The 20,077-nt window shown below is 37.0% G+C and overlaps 2 protein-coding genes across 7 annotated transcripts in view; both read left to right on the top strand.

The window, feature by feature from the left end:
- hipk3a (homeodomain interacting protein kinase 3a) overlaps nucleotides 1-5,488 on the top strand; it is a 32,328-nt gene extending 26,840 nt beyond the window's left edge. For both annotated transcript variants that reach the window (XM_028448993.1, XM_028448992.1), the window contains exon 18: nucleotides 434-5,488. In XM_028448993.1, coding sequence (XP_028304794.1) covers nucleotides 434-982 — 549 coding nt within the window. In that variant the 3' untranslated portion in view covers nucleotides 983-5,488. The remainder of the gene's footprint in view (nucleotides 1-433) is intronic.
- Nucleotides 5,489-12,849: 7,361 nt separating this feature from the next.
- The window catches only part of kiaa1549la (KIAA1549-like a), a 138,544-nt gene continuing 131,316 nt past the window's right edge, over nucleotides 12,850-20,077 (top strand). For all 5 annotated transcript variants that reach the window (XM_028450154.1, XM_028450152.1, XM_028450151.1 and 2 more), the window contains exon 1: nucleotides 12,850-13,246. In XM_028450154.1, the coding sequence (XP_028305955.1) occupies nucleotides 13,030-13,246 (217 nt within the window). In that variant the 5' untranslated portion in view covers nucleotides 12,850-13,029. The remainder of the gene's footprint in view (nucleotides 13,247-20,077) is intronic.

Genomic DNA, 20,077 nt, shown 5'->3' with positions numbered 1-20,077 from the left:
AAAAATAGCTGTTGAAAACACATACATAATATTTTTTACAACATTAATCTACATATTTTCCTGTGTAACATGCATTTCACAGCATGCTTATCAAAAGAAAAGTTTGAGACATGAGAGACATTAAGCATTTATTTACTTTTGACTAGCTGTCCGCGACCCACCCAGTACAGGTCCACGACCCACTTTTGGGTCCGGACCCACCAGTTGAGAATCGCTGATCTAGAGAACCTTGTTTTGTTTTTGTAAATGGGGTCGGTGTGTATAATCTTTTGCTTCAACCTACATCCTTTAGATCATTGAGTATTGTTTGTTTTGTTTTTTTTTGTTTTTCTGAATATTGTTGAAATAAGATTAAAAAAATCTCAGAAACCTCTGACTGTGTGTGTGTGTGCTGTGTGTGTGTGGTGTGTGTGCTGTGTATATGTGTTCCCAGGTGCAGCCATACTGCTCAAACCACAGCAACAAAGAGTGGAACGGCAACTATGGGCCTCTGCGGCCACACGCCTACATCCCGCCCACTGTGCACACACACACCTTCAGCCCCACGCACACTTCAGCAGCAGCGGCACAGCAACACGCCCAAGGCCTGCCCACACACACCCTGCTGTCCTACCCCCCCAGTGCCGCGCTCACTGCCACCCACCACCCACACACCATCCTGCCCTCTCGCCCTCCCCCTCTCTTTCACCATGGCTACGGGCTTTCTCACCCCCAAGGAGGCGCCATCGTTCACCAGGTGACCCTCGGCATCAGTACCCATCCACACCACCCTGGACACCCCATTCCCCACCCACACAGGCTCCTCCCATCCCCAACCATCCACCTACATCAGCAGCCTGGGTACCCCCACCATCCGCACCAGTTCAAGCCTCCTTTTCCTCCTCCACAGCCTCACCCTTACATGGCGTCCCCTGCCGCCTTTACCGGCTTCCCCTTGAGCCCCACCAAGCTCAGCCACCACCCCCAGTTCTCCTTCATCTGAGGAGCAGGGCGGGGCCGCAGCAGTACCTTCTGGTGAGAAGAGGCAATGGGAAATGGCGAGGTGCTGCGACCTGGGCTGGTAGAGCCAGCAGCAGAGCACATCAGGGACATTAGTGCGGAGGAAGAAACAATGGCTAACAAGAGGAAGAGGAGTTTGGGTTTTTCATCTAAATGTGTAAGAAACACACAAGGAAACAATGCTGAGATTATGTTAAGGTTTGGAGGAAAAAGAAAGAATTACTGCCTTTTGTGTGTTTGAGGGATTTTCCTCAGAAATGTGTGATCACTTTTTGTGAAATAATGTCTACCAGCAAAGAAAACAGCAGCCGATATAAACTGCAAAAGGTTTCCAAAAAGAGTGTTAATGAATTCACATTAAATGGAGTTTCTAGTGATGAGTGTCCAGCGCACATTACCTTCTGCTGTGGGTGTGAGGAGAACATGATCCAGCTCAAGGCTAGAGTTTAGCAGACATGCGGCTCCTCGTCTCCCTTTATCTCCGTTGCCTTGTAGCACATAAAAAGTTGTTTATTTAAAAGTCTGATTGACCAGGACGCTACGCTCCCGCTTTGCTGCTGCTGCTGCCTCATCTTAGTGCCTTAAAAGCAGTCTGTCACGTCACTTCAGGAGCACACAGTTTGTACTTTGAAAATCTGCTTGCAGCACTTGACCCTCAGTCTCTGACAGGCTCATCAGATGAATACGAGGATCACAATTGTTATGTTTTAATTACTGGCAAATGTTGGACTTAAGTTCCGCTTTCTAACTCAGAGTATGGTTTTACTTTAGCTAGAGGCTGCACATGTAGGGCTTTGACTGAATGAGCTTTCTATGTACATAAAGAGTGATCTGATATTTTGATAATCAATTTCTATTCACTATAGTACTTAATTCTTAACAGTATTGTCACTGTTTACTGTAACTGCAATACAATCTAGATAGACTCTGGGTTGCCGTGTTGTTATTTTTAGGCTAGACTTTCATTTAAAGCATTTTATGGTTTAGATTTGGGTGTGACAGGACAAAAAAGATCTTTTATTTTTTGGTTTTTACTCAAAATGCTTTTCAGTGTTTGAAATCTATACACTTGCAGTATCTTTGCTGGGCTATTGAGTATTAGAGTTGTATTGATAATAGTTTGTATTTGTGTGAGTTGATCCTTTGTTTTTGTCCATGTATTAAAGCCTGTTATCAGTTTTGATACATTCCTTCAGGGTGGATGCAGAGCCTTGACTTGTGTGTGTGTGTGTGTGTGTGTGTGTGTGTGTGTGTGTGTGTGTGTGTGTGTGTGTGTGTGTGTGTGTGTGTGTGTGTGTGTGTGTGTGTGTGTGTGTGTGTGTGTGTGTGTGTGTGTGTGTGTGTGTGTGTGTGTGTGTGTGTGTGTGTGTGTGTGTGTGTGTGTGTGTGTGTGTGTGTGTGTGTGTGTGTGTTAGAGCTGCATCTTTTTCCCCCGTCTTCACATCCGCTGGTATTTTCCTCCAGTCAGCACCAAAGACTGTCGGGTAATCATTTCGGAAGCATGGTCAATGATATTTCTTACTTTACTTGCTGTTGTTTGTCATTGGAATATATTGTTCAATCTCCGTTGAGGTTAAGGTTGTTTAATTTTCCCCCTTCCACTGAGCTGTGTTTGGCAAATTCTATTTGGAATGTATAGATAATACGCTGCTATGTACTGATTATCTGCCACTTTGTAGCTGTGAATTTAGAGGATTCAATTTACTCTCGTCTGCGTTTTTCTCTTGTGTTATAGTTCTGGCAACAAGATACAATAGAAAAGGGTTGTTTTGATCCTAGAGTATATCGAGAATGCTATTCCTATATGCTAGTGCCTTTGTATATTAGCTTTTTTTTTCTTTTTGAAGTGATTGTAAACTGCTGTAATGGAAGTTATTAGTTTTCAGTTGATCTATTTCTGTTGCTTTTTAGTAAGTGTGTGTGTTTGCGTGTGTGTGTTTAGCTTCAGTATTTCAGGCGTAGGCTGGGCTTCACTCTGATTATGTAAGGTGTGTGTTGCTCAGTGGTGTTTTTTTTGTTTTCTTTATTTTTCCTGATGTCAAAGCTTTTATTTCCGTTACCTGGACTGTATTTTGCAACTCTCTGTACTGTAACTGTACAACTAGTGCCTTTCTCCAAAAAAAACAAAACAACAAAAGACAAACAGCGGCTGCAGACAATTGTCCTGCGTCCACATCCAATCAGTCACATCTTTTTTTTCTTTTTTTGTTTAAAATCACAAAAAACCCCAAAGTTTGTGTGACTGTAAGAGGAGGTCTGAAAGCAACTCATTTTCTTTACAGAACCCGGAGAAAGTAAAAGTCAGGGAGTGCTTTTTTGGGGGTTCACCAAGACCACACTGCAGTACTAAGTGGACAAATAGCACACACACACACATACATACACACATCATTGCAAAGCTTTATTCTTACACAGTGAATGTATTTGTGGAACACAAGATTTCAGTTTGTCTTGTTGCAACACAGCATTTCTTATGTTTTGTAATGTTTTTATTTTTTGGGTGTTAGTTCCTTATTGCAGCTACTTCCTTTTACTTTAGATGGTCATCATGTGTTTCAGTCAGGGCTTCTTTCTTTCACAAATGCTTTATCGATCAGTTTTACTTTAAGAGTTTTAGCTCCAAAGTTGTCTCACCTATAATCTTATTGTATGACATAATTATGCTTTTGTTGTGTTGCTTGAATATTTTTGGTGTAGTTTGTATATTGTGTCTAATATGCTACTGTGTGGACTATTTTACAGTTTAAAAGGTTGCAATGTTGCTGTGCACCCTGGATATGTTTTTTTTTTTGTGTTTTTTTTTTGCCATGGCTTGGGATGGTGTCATTAATCTATCAATACGACATGTTTTCAGTTATTAATCTCCCCCCTTGTATTTCTTTTTGAACATTAGTGTGGTTTTTTAAACGCTATCTAAATCAGAAATAGGGTTTTATGCTTAGTATTGGTTATTTGTAAGACAATAATTCAAGAGAGTTATTGGGAATTTGATGGCAGAAAATGTTTTATTTTGAAGCTAGTCGTTAAAATTAGTTATTAGACATGGACATCTGATTATTTTTCTTTTCTTCAGTGCCTCAGGGACTTGATTTTTGATTAAAAATATTTTTTTGTTTTCAGAAATGAAAACAATTAACAAAGAGGAAGAAAGTGACAAAAATTGCAAATCTTGCTAATGAAATTTGGCCACAAGAAATCATTCACTAAGTTTTTTTTGCGGTGACCATTTCGTTTATTTATTCTTTAGTTTTTTTGCATCTGATATAAGAACTTTTTTTTTTTCTCGTCAAATTTGTTCCAAAATGATTATTCCTTTATGCCTTTGAGTTAATTGTTACATTTAAAAAAAAAAAAACAAAATGTATCTGTTCACTTTCTAAGAAAATGATTTTTTCGGTCATTAAAATAAGTTTCAAGCATCCAGTGCATTTTTTCTTCTCACCTTTATCCACCTGAGCAAAAGAAAAGAAAAAAAAATGCACAAGGCAAAATATCTCTAATCTTTACTCACACATTATTAACCTAATATAAGGCCACAGTGAGACGGTATCTGTTGCAGCCCAAAGATGCTCCTTAACAACTGATAACGATGGAGCTTTTATCCAGACAAGGAAAAGCATTGGCAGCTTGTTGATGTCTCCATTATCCATCCCTGGTCATGGCTCATTAATGTGTGATCATCTGTCCGAGGTCTATTGTTGATTCCCACTTGTTTCCGTTGTCCGTCGGCTCAGCGCAGGTGATGAGACGAGCACACCACGGCCCACCTGGTATATATTTGACAGTAGAGGACCCATAATCTCTCATCCCTGCTGATGACTTCAGTGGCTGATAAGAAGAGTCACGCAGTCTAGGGACAGCTGAGAAAATTTCAAAATAAAACAAAAGTTGAACTGTTATTCTTGACAAATGAGGATAATACAGAATAAAGTTATTTTTACACTAGGTGCTGCCTCAAATGAAGCTACCAAATCTGTAAACGTGGGTATCAACAACATGACATAAAATAGGACTCTGAAGCCATGTTATAGACTTGTATCAGAACTATCAAGTCACAGAGTTGACGTTTATTGTATATCTACACAAATATGTTAACCTGATGAATCAAATCTGTTACTGTGTTGCGTGTAGGTTTGTGTGGCTTTATGGTTTTTCCCTTTGATTATGATTTTTTTTTTTTTTTTTTAATCCTTAAATGCTACATTAGGTTGGCATGTAGCAACTGCACTGTGCAATATATACAACAATATGAGGACTGGGGGTAATTGTTTGAATATTATTGATGTGTGTCTTTTCAAATTTTGCCGTTGTCCCTCCCCCCGTTCCTCTTCTAGTTCTCAGTGAGTTTCTGTGTGACAAAGCCTTATGTACTTGTCATGAAAAGCGGGTTCCTTCTTGGTGACTCTTATTGGTGAGTGTCAAATTATGAAATGATGGTGTACCATGTCAAAATTCACTTTGAATTAAAAAAAAATCTTTTGCCTCATTATTTCTGTGTTCTGCTGTTCTGTTTTTTTTTTTTTTTTAACCAATTAACAAACATGAACGCTCAGCCTGATCCAGAATCAATATTGATATTTTTGGTTAAATTTTTGTCAAAATCCCTACTTCTCACGTAATTTATTTATTTATTTTTAGTTGTCTGCACATGCTGTCAAAGGTCAACACTACAAACAGTGCAATCATGAGACAGCAATGCATGTTTTGTTATTGCAATAAAATAAATTGATTTATTTTATTGCTTAATTGTGACCATCACCAGCCCTCCTTAAGGAAGGGTAAGAAATATTTTATTATAGAGAGGATATAAAAAGGGAGAGCAGTGTTACACCTAGGGGGAGAGGAAGGGAGCACGTAATCTTAAGTTAAACAAAAAGCAAAGGTGAAATAATTGCCTCCTTGGTCAAGGTATAAAAGATTTTACAAGTTTAACCCACTGTGATAAACTTTTTTTTTTCTCAAAATTGAACTGCCAGCCTATAATTAATTTTATTTAAAAGCTCTATTCAGAACACTCAACACTGTGCAACAAAGCAGTAAGAGGCAGAAAATATAAAAGCGTGATGTCGCATTATGAAATACAAATTCATAAAAGGCAACAAGTGACTCATTCCTTTTGATATGGAGTTGATGAGTTTGAAGTTCCTTCATTTTTTTTTAATAAATCAAAGAAAGGGCAAATTGCAATAATCCAAGTTGAAGGTAAGAAAGCAAGTTAAAAGCATAGAAGTAATAGGGGGGCGAGAGAGGGATAATTAGTTATTGTGTGAATGAGAGTGTTGACCCTGTAATGTCATTGGCATGGTGTGGAAATAATAATGAACTACTGTCAAGAATAACACCTGTACTCTAACGATGGGGAGGATAAACAGGAAAATGTCATCTTTACATGAATTGGTTTCAGATCCAGATCGTGTGGAAAGGAAGAAAGTTAAGTTTGGTTTGCTGAAGAAATAGAGCTGTGTATCATCCACATAACACATGTAGGAGGGAGGTAGTAAAGAGCAGGAGTCTCAGGACAGAGCCCTGAGGCACACCGTTATTACCACCAGATAATTTGAATTTTAAAGATTAAAGTTAAAAGCAATTCTGAAAGTAACTTATCAAACAGGCAAGACAAGCCTTGCCATCATAGGAAATCAGTGTATTGAGTCGAACGTTGTCATAAATGGTGTCTGTGTTTAATTTCTTAAACAAAAACTCTTTGTCAGTGACGAGTGCTGACAGCTGATGCAGTGGCATTTAATGTATTTTACAAACTCTACAATCACAGTTTTCATTTCTACGAGTGCAAAATCAGTTTTGCTGCAGACGTCTCGCAAAATGTGTTGCAAAACTCAAGCAGCGCAGATTCACACGAGAAAAGTAATTTGTAGTAAGTAGTTGTAACTGGAGAGTTGTGGTTGTAAACGATAATTTATGCAAGTAATTAAAAAACGTGAATAAATGTTGAATTACAAGTTAGCAGCTGTAATTTTATTTTTAATTTTTACATTTTTTTTCCCCTCATTTGTGACATGAAATTTATTTCACGTGTGTGGATTTTTTTTTTTTTTTATACACAAGTTCACATCACATTCTACAAGCTCTCCCATTTTGCAACATATCTACCTTCATACTGCTGCCACCTACATGTCACCAGTTAGTCACTACATCCCGGTACCAATCGGTCGAACAGTGAGACACATCTGGAATTTTATAGATTTTTGCCTCGTAGATCCTGGTTTAGCTTTGCTCACCACAAGCGCCTCCTTTCCTCTGATAACTTGTGAGATTGTTTTCCCTGATTTGTTATGATTTTTTCGCAATCTATAAAATTACAAATGTGTCTCACTATTTGCCAAAAACACGGCAATAGTTCACCATTTCATCTAGAAATTCGGGATTTTTTCGTCTGCGTGCTGTTTGTAGACCTGCTGCTGTATCTCCAAAATGGCGACTTCCGGGTTGATGACGCAATGGATGAAGCGCCGTGAAAACCCTCTATTAGTGTGGTCATCATTTCACCTTGTGACGCCTCACATCGGGAGCGTCAGCGCTCGCTATCATCAAGTGGCTGCACGGGTTTTCATGCTAAACTTTAAAGTGGTGTTAAAGGTGAGTTTCTGTGCGATAAAGCCTTACGTACAGTATTTTTGCTTTTTGTTTTCTGTTCCATCCATGGCCTCGTACCTGTGTATTTATGTGAGACTTTGACCCCTCACCAGCCGAGCAGAGCCCTACGTTCTGCCCATCACCACCTGCTTGAGGTACCCAGGTCACGTTACACACAGTGGGGTGACCGTGCTTTTACGCACCATCAAAGACCTGCCCCTGTTCAAAGCAAACCTAAAGACTCACCTGTTTAGAAAGGTGTTTGGTACATAGTTCTGTGGCACTTGTTTTTAAATGCGATAATGGTCTGTTTTTAATTATATATTATGCTGTTTTTAAATTGTATTTTTTGTCATGTACAGCACTTTGGTCAATTTTGGTTGTTGTAAAGCACTTTAGAAGTAAAACTTGATTTGATTTGATTTGATTTGATATTTGTCAAGAAAAGTGGGTTCCTATAGGTACCTCTTAATGGTGAGTGTCCAATTCTGAATTGATGGTGTACCACAATGGTTCTCAAACGGTGTGCAGTGAGGCAAGTCCAGGTTTGCCGTAGGATTTTGTGACAACCATACATTATTGCAATATACAACTACACAAAAAAAAAAAAAAAAAAAAAAAAAAATATATATATATATATATTTAATTTACTACTTTGTTTGCACTCATTTCATAATACAGAGGCAAAATTTATAGCTAAATAATTTTAAAAAAAATATTTTGTGAATAAATAATTCACGAGTAATTTAATTGTCTTTGTCACATTTTATTTGGCATTAGTAAATAATTTTGCACATTTACAGATATTGTACATGATATGAGTGTGTTATAAAGGCTATTTTGCACACTAGGTGTACCTTGGGAACCACTGGTGTAGCGCATGTCAAAATTCAATTTGAATTTAAAAAAATCTTTTGCCACATTATTGCTGTGTCCTGCTGTTTTTTTTTTTAACCACGCAATCATGAGCACTCTAACTGATCCAGAATCAATATATTGATACTGATGTAATCCTGCTAACAGTCAAACAAAAACAAAAAAGTACAGGTGAAATAATTACCTCCTTGGCGAATATGTATAAAAAGTTTTACAGATTTAACCCACAGTGATTAGATTATTTTTCTCACAATGAACTGCCAACTTTTAATAATTTGTTTTATTTAAGGAGTGCCTGCCTGAAGGAGTGACTCGTGCGTTTTGATTTGGAGTTGACATGAGTTTAAGGGAGTGTGAAGTTCATTGATTTTTTATTTTATTTTTTACAGATCAAAGAAAGGGGAATTTGTAATAATCTAATTTAGAGGTAAGAAAGCAATTTAAAAGCATAGAAGTGGTATGGGTGCAAGAGAGAACTCATTAGTTATTGTTGTTGGATAAATGTCAGAGTGCTGACCCTGTAATGTCAGTGGCATGGTGTGGAACTACTGCCAATAATAACACCTGTACTCTAACAGTGGGGAGCGTAATCAGAAAGGGTGTCTGCAAAGTGTCACCTTTAGATCAATTGGTTTCAGATTCAGATCATCTGTTGAGGAACGAAAGAAAGAAAGTTGAGTTTGGTTTGCTGAAATATAGAGCTGTGTGTCATCCACGTAAGAAATATAAAAGGTAGGTATTAGAGAGCAGGAGGGTGCTTCATCAAAACCAGCTCATGGTTAAGTCCAGGTTAAACCTGAGAGTCCGGCTCCGTTTAGCTGGGTTTTCATCAAAGAGAATACACCTTGGTTACCATAGTAACACAGCCCGTGGGTCAAACCTGCTCCTGACCAGGTTTAAGCAGCAGGCTTGGCTTAAGCCAACGTCATCATTATGAAAGAAGTCATTTAGTGATGCTTTAAAACACTCAATAAACATCTACAAAAGGAAAAATGAGTCAAAAAGACTTCTGTTTTTTTTTAATACAACTTTAATACGGTATTTTAAAAGAAAATTAAACAGAACAGCATAGTAAATGTTTTCATATGATTTTAAATCCATACAAATGATGATATGAGCATTGTCTTATTACATGTTTAATGTGTACCGTATTTTTAATGAGATGTCTCCATGTGTTTAAACCATCAGTACTAATATCTAACGATACGTGCTTATCCATCACCTCCGTTTACCACATGGTATAAATGTGTTCATTCATTGATCAGAGATTAATAATGAGAAAGATGTAGATAGAGGGAGGGGCTTCAAGGACAGTCATAGGGCAGAGCGAATAGGTTAAATAAGGCCCCCAATGACTCACCTGCACCTGCAGCATCTACAGTGTTGGATGTGACATCCAACAGCATCCAACAGCACCGCTGCTGCTTCCGCTGTTCATTTAGTGCTTAGTTCAACAAACTATTCATCAAACAAGTCTCATGAATTACATATTATTTAATTGTGTTACATCATCTCTTTTATTAAACTCGGTCAGGTGTTAAAAACGTAGTAAAAGCACACGATCAGTGTGTGATCACAACATGCTTCCGTTGTTTGCTATGATAAATTGACTAAATAACACTTCTTTTTGTTTAGCTACTTTTAAAATGTTCAAACCACAGTCGGTCTTTTCTTCTTCTTCTTTTTCACTGCTCAGTAACAGATGACGTCACATCCTGTTGGTCTCAGCATTGGTTCCTATTGGCTTCTCATTTCACTTTCATCGTAAAAGCTGCAGCGCATGCGCCGTCACTCTCCAATCATTAAAATCTGTGATGATATCGTGGGTTTTTAGACGACGTTCACTGAAGCTAAACGCTGTCAGCTGATTGGCTCAGCTGGAGAGGTTGAAGCTGAGAAGAGTTTGATGAAATGGTAAAAGCCAGCATGGTCACGGACGGCTTAGCTGAACCAGGTTTAAACCATGAGCCTGGCTCTACGGAGAACACTTTGATGAAATACCTCCCAGGAGTCTCAGGACGGAGCCCTGGGGCACACCGTTATTACCACTAGATAATTAGAATGTGAAAGATTAAAGTGAAAAGGACTCACATTCGCATGTAACATATCAAACAGCCAAGAAAAGCCTTGCTCTCTAAGGAAATTAGTCTAATGAGTCAAACATAATCTGTGTTAATTCTGTCAACTAAAACTTAGATAAAAATTTTTTGAGACCCTTTATTCCGTGACTTAAATGAAGAAACGACAACAATAACAGAAAAAAAAATAAAAAATCTCTGTTCATTATCAACTGACAGAAAAGTTAACCCTGGCCACCTTCTTAATTTAAATGAATAAACTAATAGGTAAAGCAGGAGTTTTTATTGACTATGACAAACATCATTATGAAAAATCAATTACAGTAAAATAAAAAATGTAAAATTACTCAAAACAAAAAGACTAAATTGACACTAAAACTAATACTGATTTCAACTGACTAAATTTTGATGAAGCAAAAAAAAAAAACCAAAAAAACCAAAAAAAAAACTAATAGACTAAAAAGGTGATTTTAACTAAATCCAGTTGTTGGTGAATGACACTGTGTGGTGTTAACCCTCCTGTTGTCATTTGACCCCCAAGACAATAAGAGGCTATTCCTTTAAGTAACAAAATATAGATTTTGTTAAACGAGAACTGTCTGTCTTTATTATTATTATTATTATTATTTATTTATTTATTTATTTATTTATTTATTTATTTATTTATTTATTTATTTATTTATTTTATTAAAAAGGAAAAAGTGTGTGGCAATGGTTTCAGACTAGTGTAACATAGAATGTATTAAATAAATGTATGTTTTTATGTTATAAGCCTTAAATTACAGTGAAGCCCAGAGGACAGCATGTGTTTAGAAGTTCGGAGGACATCATGGGAGCATCATCTCACAATGCAACTATTGTGGGTTTAAATATAAGGATTTTTGTCTGTTTTCATCAACAATATTTTCTGACCAACACAATTTCACAAAAACTTATGGACCAAAATTATTACATTTAATAATGTGAGCTGGAGATCAAGCCCTGAAGTGTCTCATATTCATCCTTCTCTGAAATAAATGTTGCTATTTTCCTTCCTGTTACAGTAAACTGCATATATTACTGAGTGTTCCGGGAAAGGCTGAGTGTGACACTGGTTTGCTTCCACCAGGGACCAGTATCTCCCATCAAAGAGCATCTCTGTGTGTGTGTGTGTGTGTGTGTGTGTGTTCACACTACATGTGATTTCTTCATACTGTTATGATCAGAATATATTATGTCATCATTACCGTAATCCAAGCTATTAACTTCAGCTGGTAGGTAACACCTACAAAAAAAAAAAAAAAAAAAAAAAAAGGTGCTGAAACAAAATGTACTGTCACCAACGAAAACACATTTACCCTTCAAAATAAAAGTCGCCTGTAGCGTCTCAGCATTTGGAGAAAACCAAACAAAAAAAAAAAAGGTGGAAAAGCCTATAATAATAATAATAATAATAATAATAACAAACCAGTATGCTGATATATCAACAAAGAAGTAGTGTCTCTTAAGTAAAATATTTTCTTAAAATTATTGAGTCCTAACAGGCTACTGCAGACATGGGCAACTTTTTTTTTTATTTAATTTTTTTTTAAATGTTTTTACGGCGGGGACCACATAATAGCAATTTTAATAATGACCATTCTGAGCAATAATACAGGAAACAACAAAGGGTTTTGTGTATCTTTTGTGGTGGTCATTTGTATATTTCTGTTATCATGTATGCTGTTTTGAGAATTATTTTGTGTATTTCTGTTGTCATATTGTGTGCATTTGTCACCATTTTGTGTCTTTTTCTGTTATACTTGTCTTGTGTGTTTGAATATTTTTTGTAGTCATTTGGATATTATTTCTGTTATTTAGTTTTTTGTTGTTGTAATTTTGTGTGTTTTTGAAGTCATTCTGTGTATTGTTTCTGTTGTTTTGTGTGTTATAAGTGCAGTAATTCTGTCTATTTTTGTGTTTGTTGTAGTCTTGTGTATTTTGGAGTCGTATTGTGCATTTTTGTTTGTCACTTTGTATACTTTCTGTTATTTATGTACAGTATATTTGTGTCATTGTAATTTTGTTGCCATTTTGTGTATTTGGTGTCGCTGTGGGGTTTTTAATCATTTTTTCTGTTGTCAATTTGTAAACTTTATGTTATTTATGTGTATTATTGAATCTTTTACTAAACTAACACCAAAAGGCTTTTTGCCTGGTAGTCTGTGGGCTTTTATTTTGAAGGCTGCGTCGGTCAGATGCGCTGTGTGTGTGTGTGTGTGTGTGTGTGTGTGTGTAACCGCACACACACACACACACACACACACACGCACACACACACACACACACTTGTCAGTGAGGCTCAGCAGAGATGGAGAACACGCTGGGGCCACAGACAGTAGTAGTAGAGGACCGAGGAGCCTCGGTAACACTCTGCTGATGGAGGACTGAGCTTTAAACATCGATGCCTTCCAGAGCAGCGGCGCTGTTCGATGTTTCCGGTCCAGGGTTAATCGGTTGACCAATGGCTCCCAAACATGCGCCCGTCCGTGACCCCGGGCTCCGAGGGCAGACCGCTGGAGGAGAACCAGTCCGCTCTGCCGCCCTGACGGCACGGACTGCCGCCGTGTGCTCACCGAGGACGCGGGTGCAGCGTGGGATGCTTTCCCGGTGCTTTGTGACCATCGGCCCGGTGCTGATGCTGCTGCTGCTGATGCTGAGCTGCTGCTTGGCCACTGACGGTAAGAATTATGTTCATTAAACCTCCATAAAAGAGCCTTTATTTATTTGAACTGAAAGAATGGGCACATACATAATTAAGTCTTCAATATGTCCTTAATTATCTTTATTTCCCCACATGTTAGAGGGCTTTTTTATTAGACAGCCAAGGATACAAGATTATATAATTAATGTATTTAGATGGTGATGGATGATAAACATATAGGCTTCCTCTGAGAGCTAAAACAACCCCAATGTGCAGTAGATCCATGGCTGCGTCCAGACATAAAACCAGATTTTTATTTTATTATTTAAATAAATTACTTTTATGATTTATTTCTTCCCGTTGATGTAGTAGTTTTAGTTGCTGCTATTTATCTTCTATCTTATCATGACTTCAGTGGGCGAATACACCGTTGTCTAACCTATGGTCAGGTCCCCAAACACAGGCCGGAGCGCACCGCACCGTGCGCCGCACCGCACCGTGCGCCTGCCTCGGTCAGTCAGTGAGTGAGTGCGTCCTGCAGCGGAGAGGGAAGAAACTTTTCATCCATTCACGGATAAACATCGCTCAAGGTCACCAGCAGTAGATAAAACCCCACAGGCGACGTTTCATAGTCAGCGGATGTAAATAATGTATGTATGTAACTATGCGCCATCACAGACGGGAAGACAGAAATAGCAGCAAAGACATTTAGCTACACGTTATAGTCACTGATAGAAACACACAATCACATCCCTTCAAATAAGAAAGTATTGGGAATATTTTTGGTATTGGATATTTTTTATTTATTTTTATTTTTTTTGCATTAGGACCTAAAGCATTCTTGTCTTTTATAGCAGTGTTTCTCAAATGGGGGTACGCAACGGCACTACAGGGGGGTACTAGAGAGAGAGAAAGAGAGAGAGAGCAGAACATTCTGGGGTTTTATGATGTTTATTTTCAGTTTAAAATGATAATCACACTAAATATTACCAGCAAATCACAAAACGACAACAAAAACAGACAAAATAAGAGAAAAATGTACCAAATAATACAAACAACAACAAAATACACAAAATGACAGCAATGACAAGAGAGAAAAATACTTACTATTACCGACAACAAATGCACACTAAAGGAGAGAAAAACCACAACAAAAATAACAGAGAAACATACAAAACGAGATAGGAAACAACCAGACGACACAGAAAACACACACACTGAGAAAAGGATCATTTAAATGATACCAACAACACATAAAAAACAACAACAAAAACACACAAAATAAGAGAAAAAAGATACTGAATTAAAAATAAAAAGAACAAACAACAACAAAATACACAAAATGACACCAATAACAAGAGACAAAAATACTTACTATTACCGACAACACACGGAACGACAACAAATGCACACTAAAGGAGAGAAAAACCACAACAAAATACACAAAAAATAACAGAGAAACACACCAAATGAGATAAGAAACAACCAAACGACACCAAAAATACACACACTGAGATAGGATCATATAAATAATACCAACAGCACACAAAAACAACAACAAAAACACACAAAAAAGGAGAAAAATAGACTGAATAATAATAGCAGACAGGGAGATGACCGGAAATGACAAAAACTGAAGAAATAAATCTATTCAGGAGGCACTAAATACTGTTTCATTCACTTATTTACAAAATGAGATTCTTTATAATGTGTGTTATCATTCATTCATTCCATCATTATGATATATTAGTTGTTTTTTCCACATAATTATGAGCAAAATGTGGTTTAGGACAAAGGGGGAACTTGAGCCAAAACACTTTGAGAACCACTGTTTTATAGTGTAAAAGACAAGGATGCTTTATATTTTTGGTCCATCAAAGTGTATAAAATGCATACAATAAATGTTGTGTCACACACTCACACAATAGTTATAGGCTATTTGAAGAGAAGACCCTTCAAGCCCCCTATTGACATTAATGCTAATAGTGTCAGAAAGGTTTCCCATATTAACACCAGCCAGGTCAAGAACATGATGGTTTATTGAGTCAACTCACACACACAAATGTTTGTTTTTAATGTACAACACACACACACACACACACACACACACACACACACACACACACACACACACACACACACACACACACACACACACACACACACACACATACACACACTGGGGGTGACATTTGGAGAGCTGAAATGTCAACTGCCCGCTCTCTTTCCCGGAATAATGACTCAGCACAGCCCACCATTTTCTGAATGAGACAGTGATAGATAATATATATTTTCTGTTAAAGTGGTAAAGGAAGTAAACAAACAAACAAAAAAAAAACAATAAACAGAGAAAGATTTGTAACAGAAAGGTGAGACGAGAGTAAAACCAACAAATCTAAATAGTAAAACAAAGAAAACATTGTTAACATTGACAATAAAGCTCAGGAGTGATTATGTTATAAATAAAGATATATATTTTTTATCATTGTGAGGGCAACAACAATGTGATTGTCCATCCTCAGGGCCACATTACTAAAGTTCATAATGCACGCCACGTATACAATGTCAACATTAATACAGAAAAGAACAAATGCGTTTGAGTTTTTTCCTTGTCATTCTGTATGTTTTTGATTCAATCATTTCATGTATTTCCTCTGTCATTTTGTGTATATTGTAGTTGTTTGGTTTATTTTTTTTTATCCATGTATGTAGTTTTGGAGTCTTTTTGTGTATTTTTCTGTCTTACGTGTGTATCTTTAAAGGCCTATGCTACATGTCTAGATAATTATATCCTGGATTAATCTCTGTTAGCGGGCTTCAACTAACCAAACATTCCCTGTCAGAGAGAAGCTGTTTCACAAAGGTTTACAAGTTGATTTCAGTCTGGTTAACTGGCGCGCTCTAGTGACGGAGGTGGATATTACAGCGTCGGACTAATCACACACGTAGGACTAATCACACACGTAGGAACTGTAGAATGTCACAAACAAGGAATAATTATTTCAAAAATATGAAGAATTAAAATACATAATTCAGACCAAAAACTACACTGTTGCTGCAGTAAAAGCAGAAAGTAATTAATGCAGGAATTGATGAGTGTTAGTAATATTTAAATTAGTGAGATTATAAACAGAGAATCAGTTTCACTTTCTCTTCTCTTTTTACCTTGTCTGTGTCTCTGATGCTGCGTTCATACAGATCAGCCTACATCATAAGGTGGAACATATTTATATTATATTATCCACAGGATTGAGGCTCTTTGCATCACCACAGAATACATGAATGAATGAATTAATTAATCGGTGTGAAAGCGCCCGATGCACGCAAGCTTTATCAGCTGATTTATTTTACTGATTTTACTTTATCAGTTCATCAGATAAAAATCTATGTTTCCTAAAGGATGTCATCAGTAAATGAAGGGATTGCATTGATGTCTAAATATTCTCTCTCTCCTGTCAACTGTCACATCAGATCCACACATTGACGCGTTCACACATCACCTTCTATTGGACAGCTCGCTTTCTAAGAGATCTGATTGGTCAGGAGGCGGGACTTTAGCACTCGCTCAGATCCTAGCTAGAGAAAAACCTGCTTGCGAGCAGGCTAGTCGTTCAGCATAAGTTTCCATGTTAATTTAGCTCCGTAAGACGTTAGCGAGGTTCGTAGTCCAGCACACACTGATTTAATCCTGGAAGTTAGTGCGATAAGAGGAAATCTAGATTTGTAACATAACCCCTAAGTCCTTTTGTGTGTTTTTATGTCATTTTGTGTGTTGTTGTTGTTGTCGTCGTGTTGGTTTCTGGAGTCATTTTGCATATTTTTTTATTGTTTTGTTTGTATACTTTTTTGGTCATTTTGTGTATTTTTCTCTCATTTTGTGTGTATCTTTATATTGTTTTGTGTGTTTTTCTCTCATTATGTGCATTGTTATTCTTGTCTTGTGCAGTTTTTGGAATTGTAACATGTTTTGTGTATTTTTTTTGTCCCTTTATGGGTTTTCAGAGTCATTTTGTGTATTTTTTTTGTCTTATTGATTGTATCTTTTTAAAAAATCTTTTTGAGTGTTTTTCTGTCATTTTGTGCATTGTTGTTCTAATCTTGTGTGTATTTTTTTTAGGATTTCTTTAGTTATTTTGTGTGTTGTTGTTGTTGTTGCCCTTTTGTGTGTTTTCAGGGTCTTTTTTTGTGTGTTTGTTTTGGGGGTCTGCACAAAATGGCCTGCTGACTACTTTTTTTCCTCCCTGAAGTAAATAGAACATTTTTCTGCTACAGATTTAAACGCTGCTTTCTGGCCTATTTTGAGCAATTTTCCAACATGTCATAAATAACTGAAATCAGCTAAATAATGCTTCAATAAATAATTTGCTCAAATGATCTAAATGTGAAATACTTTGTATTTCATAGGGATTGATTGTGTATCCATCTCACCCTCACCTTCATTTGGCTGCAGAGAGAATCTCTGTTTTTTTTTTTTATTTTATTTTCTAAAAAAATATTATTAGTTTTGCAGATGAAATGTTACTGATCCCTTGTTTCTTGCATCGTACATTATGTAGGCCATCTCATACAGGCTACATCCACTATTCATCAGTCAGCACAGGTGTCTATTAACATGGTTTTAATGAACACCACTTAGTGTCCTGTTTGGTCACACCCAGCGAGATGCTGATTGATTAGTTTATCAGCTGCTCTTTTGTCATGTCATTTTTTTTCATCATTTGTTTCCGTTATTTGCCTGACTAATGACTAATGACTGTCTAACTTGCACAAATAAAAACTGCTAATCGTTTATCTTCATGCTGCCTTAAAAAAGAGAAAAAAACAACCTTAGTGTTCAAACTGAAAATCATGGAAACAGATTTATTTTACTGCAGCCTTTCACTGTGTGACATTTAAATGTATTAAATAGAGATTGTGTGCATTGTTCATTTCTTAAATGCATTCCTCTGCAGTCAGTGTAGACTTGACAATGAAAGCAAAGATCCAGACGTAAGATATTAAAATATTTGATCCAAGGTTTCATCCGCCCAACATTCCCAGATAAATCTGAACAAATCGCCCACTTTCTCACGCCATCACGTCCTCTTTTATATCACGCTGGGCCACTTAAGAGCTCATCCTAAGAATATCAGGAGGAGAATTGAATCTGTCTCTATACCCGGTTCCCCAAGTACGCAACGATTCTGAGTCACATTTATATTAGACAGTCACAGCCAATCACAATCATTTCCTCCGTTTCCATTTCAAACATAGAAAAAGTGCCTTTTTTTTTTTTCTTCCTCCACTGATGTGCTCGCACGTGTGCACAACACTTACATTAGATGGACGCACATGTGTAGGTGTTTTCTTTGGTGATCTTCATCCTCCGTCTATAGCGTAGATGTAGTGGTCCAGGTTGCCATGGTAACTGGTCTGCAGCCAGTACTTGTTTCCCTGCGTTGTCTGTGTTTGTCAGTCAGGGATTGAAATAACATCTGAGTAAGTGCCAGGTTGGAGTCTGCTGCCTAATAATCAGTGTCGGATGACAAACCACTCCAGATGAGACACTGCAGCGCTAAACGTACACTGTCACTGTTATACGCTGAGACACATCAGGAGAAAAATGCTTCCTTTTTCACATTTGAGCTGTTTTTTTTTTTTGGTTTTTTTTTTTACTACCCGCGGTGGAGCTCGTACTGCAGCAGATATCACTGAAGAGAAACGTATTCACTGCTAGTTGCACAATTGTGAATGTTGACCTTAACTCTCAAGCTGTTGCAGACGGTTTGGTGACGATGGATCACTCTTTCTTTTGTTATGAGTTAGATTATACAGCAACAGCTCATATTAAAGCACAACATATAACAAGGATTTGTTGACTGTAGAGTCCTAACATGGCACGACTTTTATTTTGAAGCCTAAGGCCTTGCCATTCGGGTTTGATAAGTGAAGTTGTTTGATTTGACAGAGGTTTTGCTGAGTCATGAGTCTGTTTGGTCTAATAAATAACATGTTTTCCTGATACCTGATGCCTCACTATGAAACCTGAGGATATCCTAAAATGTACATTGTACTACACAGCAAAAAAGTGAATACATCAGTTACATATTATAGTCTGAACTAGGGCTGGGCGATTTTGCTTAAAAAAAAATTTGAGTTTCGATTCAATTTTGATCTTTTTTTTTTTTAATTCCACTTAAAAATGACCGCAGACATCAGATATATTGTCAAAAGTGCTTCTTTATAGCTGTGATTGTCCTCAAGAGTTAAAATGCATAGAACAATCCCAAAATAAAAAGTAAATGAGCTTCTGTCATTCAACAATTTCAAGTTTTAACCCAGGTTTAAGCAAAAGTGCCACAGCAACTTCACAGTAGCTTAAATTTTCTGAAAAAGAAATCAGATAACTACATATTTTATAACATATAACATTACAATTAAAATAATAATAAACTTAGCATCTCAGCATAGTGCAAATAAAACATTAAACATGCCTGTGGCACACATATAGCCTACTCAAAGGGTAAACACACGTAAACAAAGAGGGGGCTGGCTCACATCGGAACGCAAAAAAGTCTGGAAAAACTGTGGTGGGGAAAAAATAATAATAATATATATATATATATATATATATATATATATATATATATATATATATATATATATATATATATATATATTTATTTTTTTAAACTTGAATATGCAAAATAAAAATCGTTTTTATCTACAAATTCGATTAAATCTATTTTTTGCCCAGCCCTAGCCTGAACAATTAATGGGCCGCGCTATTTACCGATGTCTAATATTCGATGATAACTAAAATCGGCACCACCAGTTAATGGGACTGATTCTAGTTCAGTGCTTCCCAAAGAGGGGTTTGCATACCCCA

Source organism: Gouania willdenowi, chromosome 6, assembly GCF_900634775.1.
Source record: "Gouania willdenowi chromosome 6, fGouWil2.1, whole genome shotgun sequence".
Lineage (NCBI taxonomy): Eukaryota > Metazoa > Chordata > Actinopteri > Blenniiformes > Gobiesocidae > Gouania > Gouania willdenowi.
The sequence above is the reverse complement of the archived record's forward strand: the minus strand, read 5'-3'. Positions and strand labels throughout refer to the sequence as shown.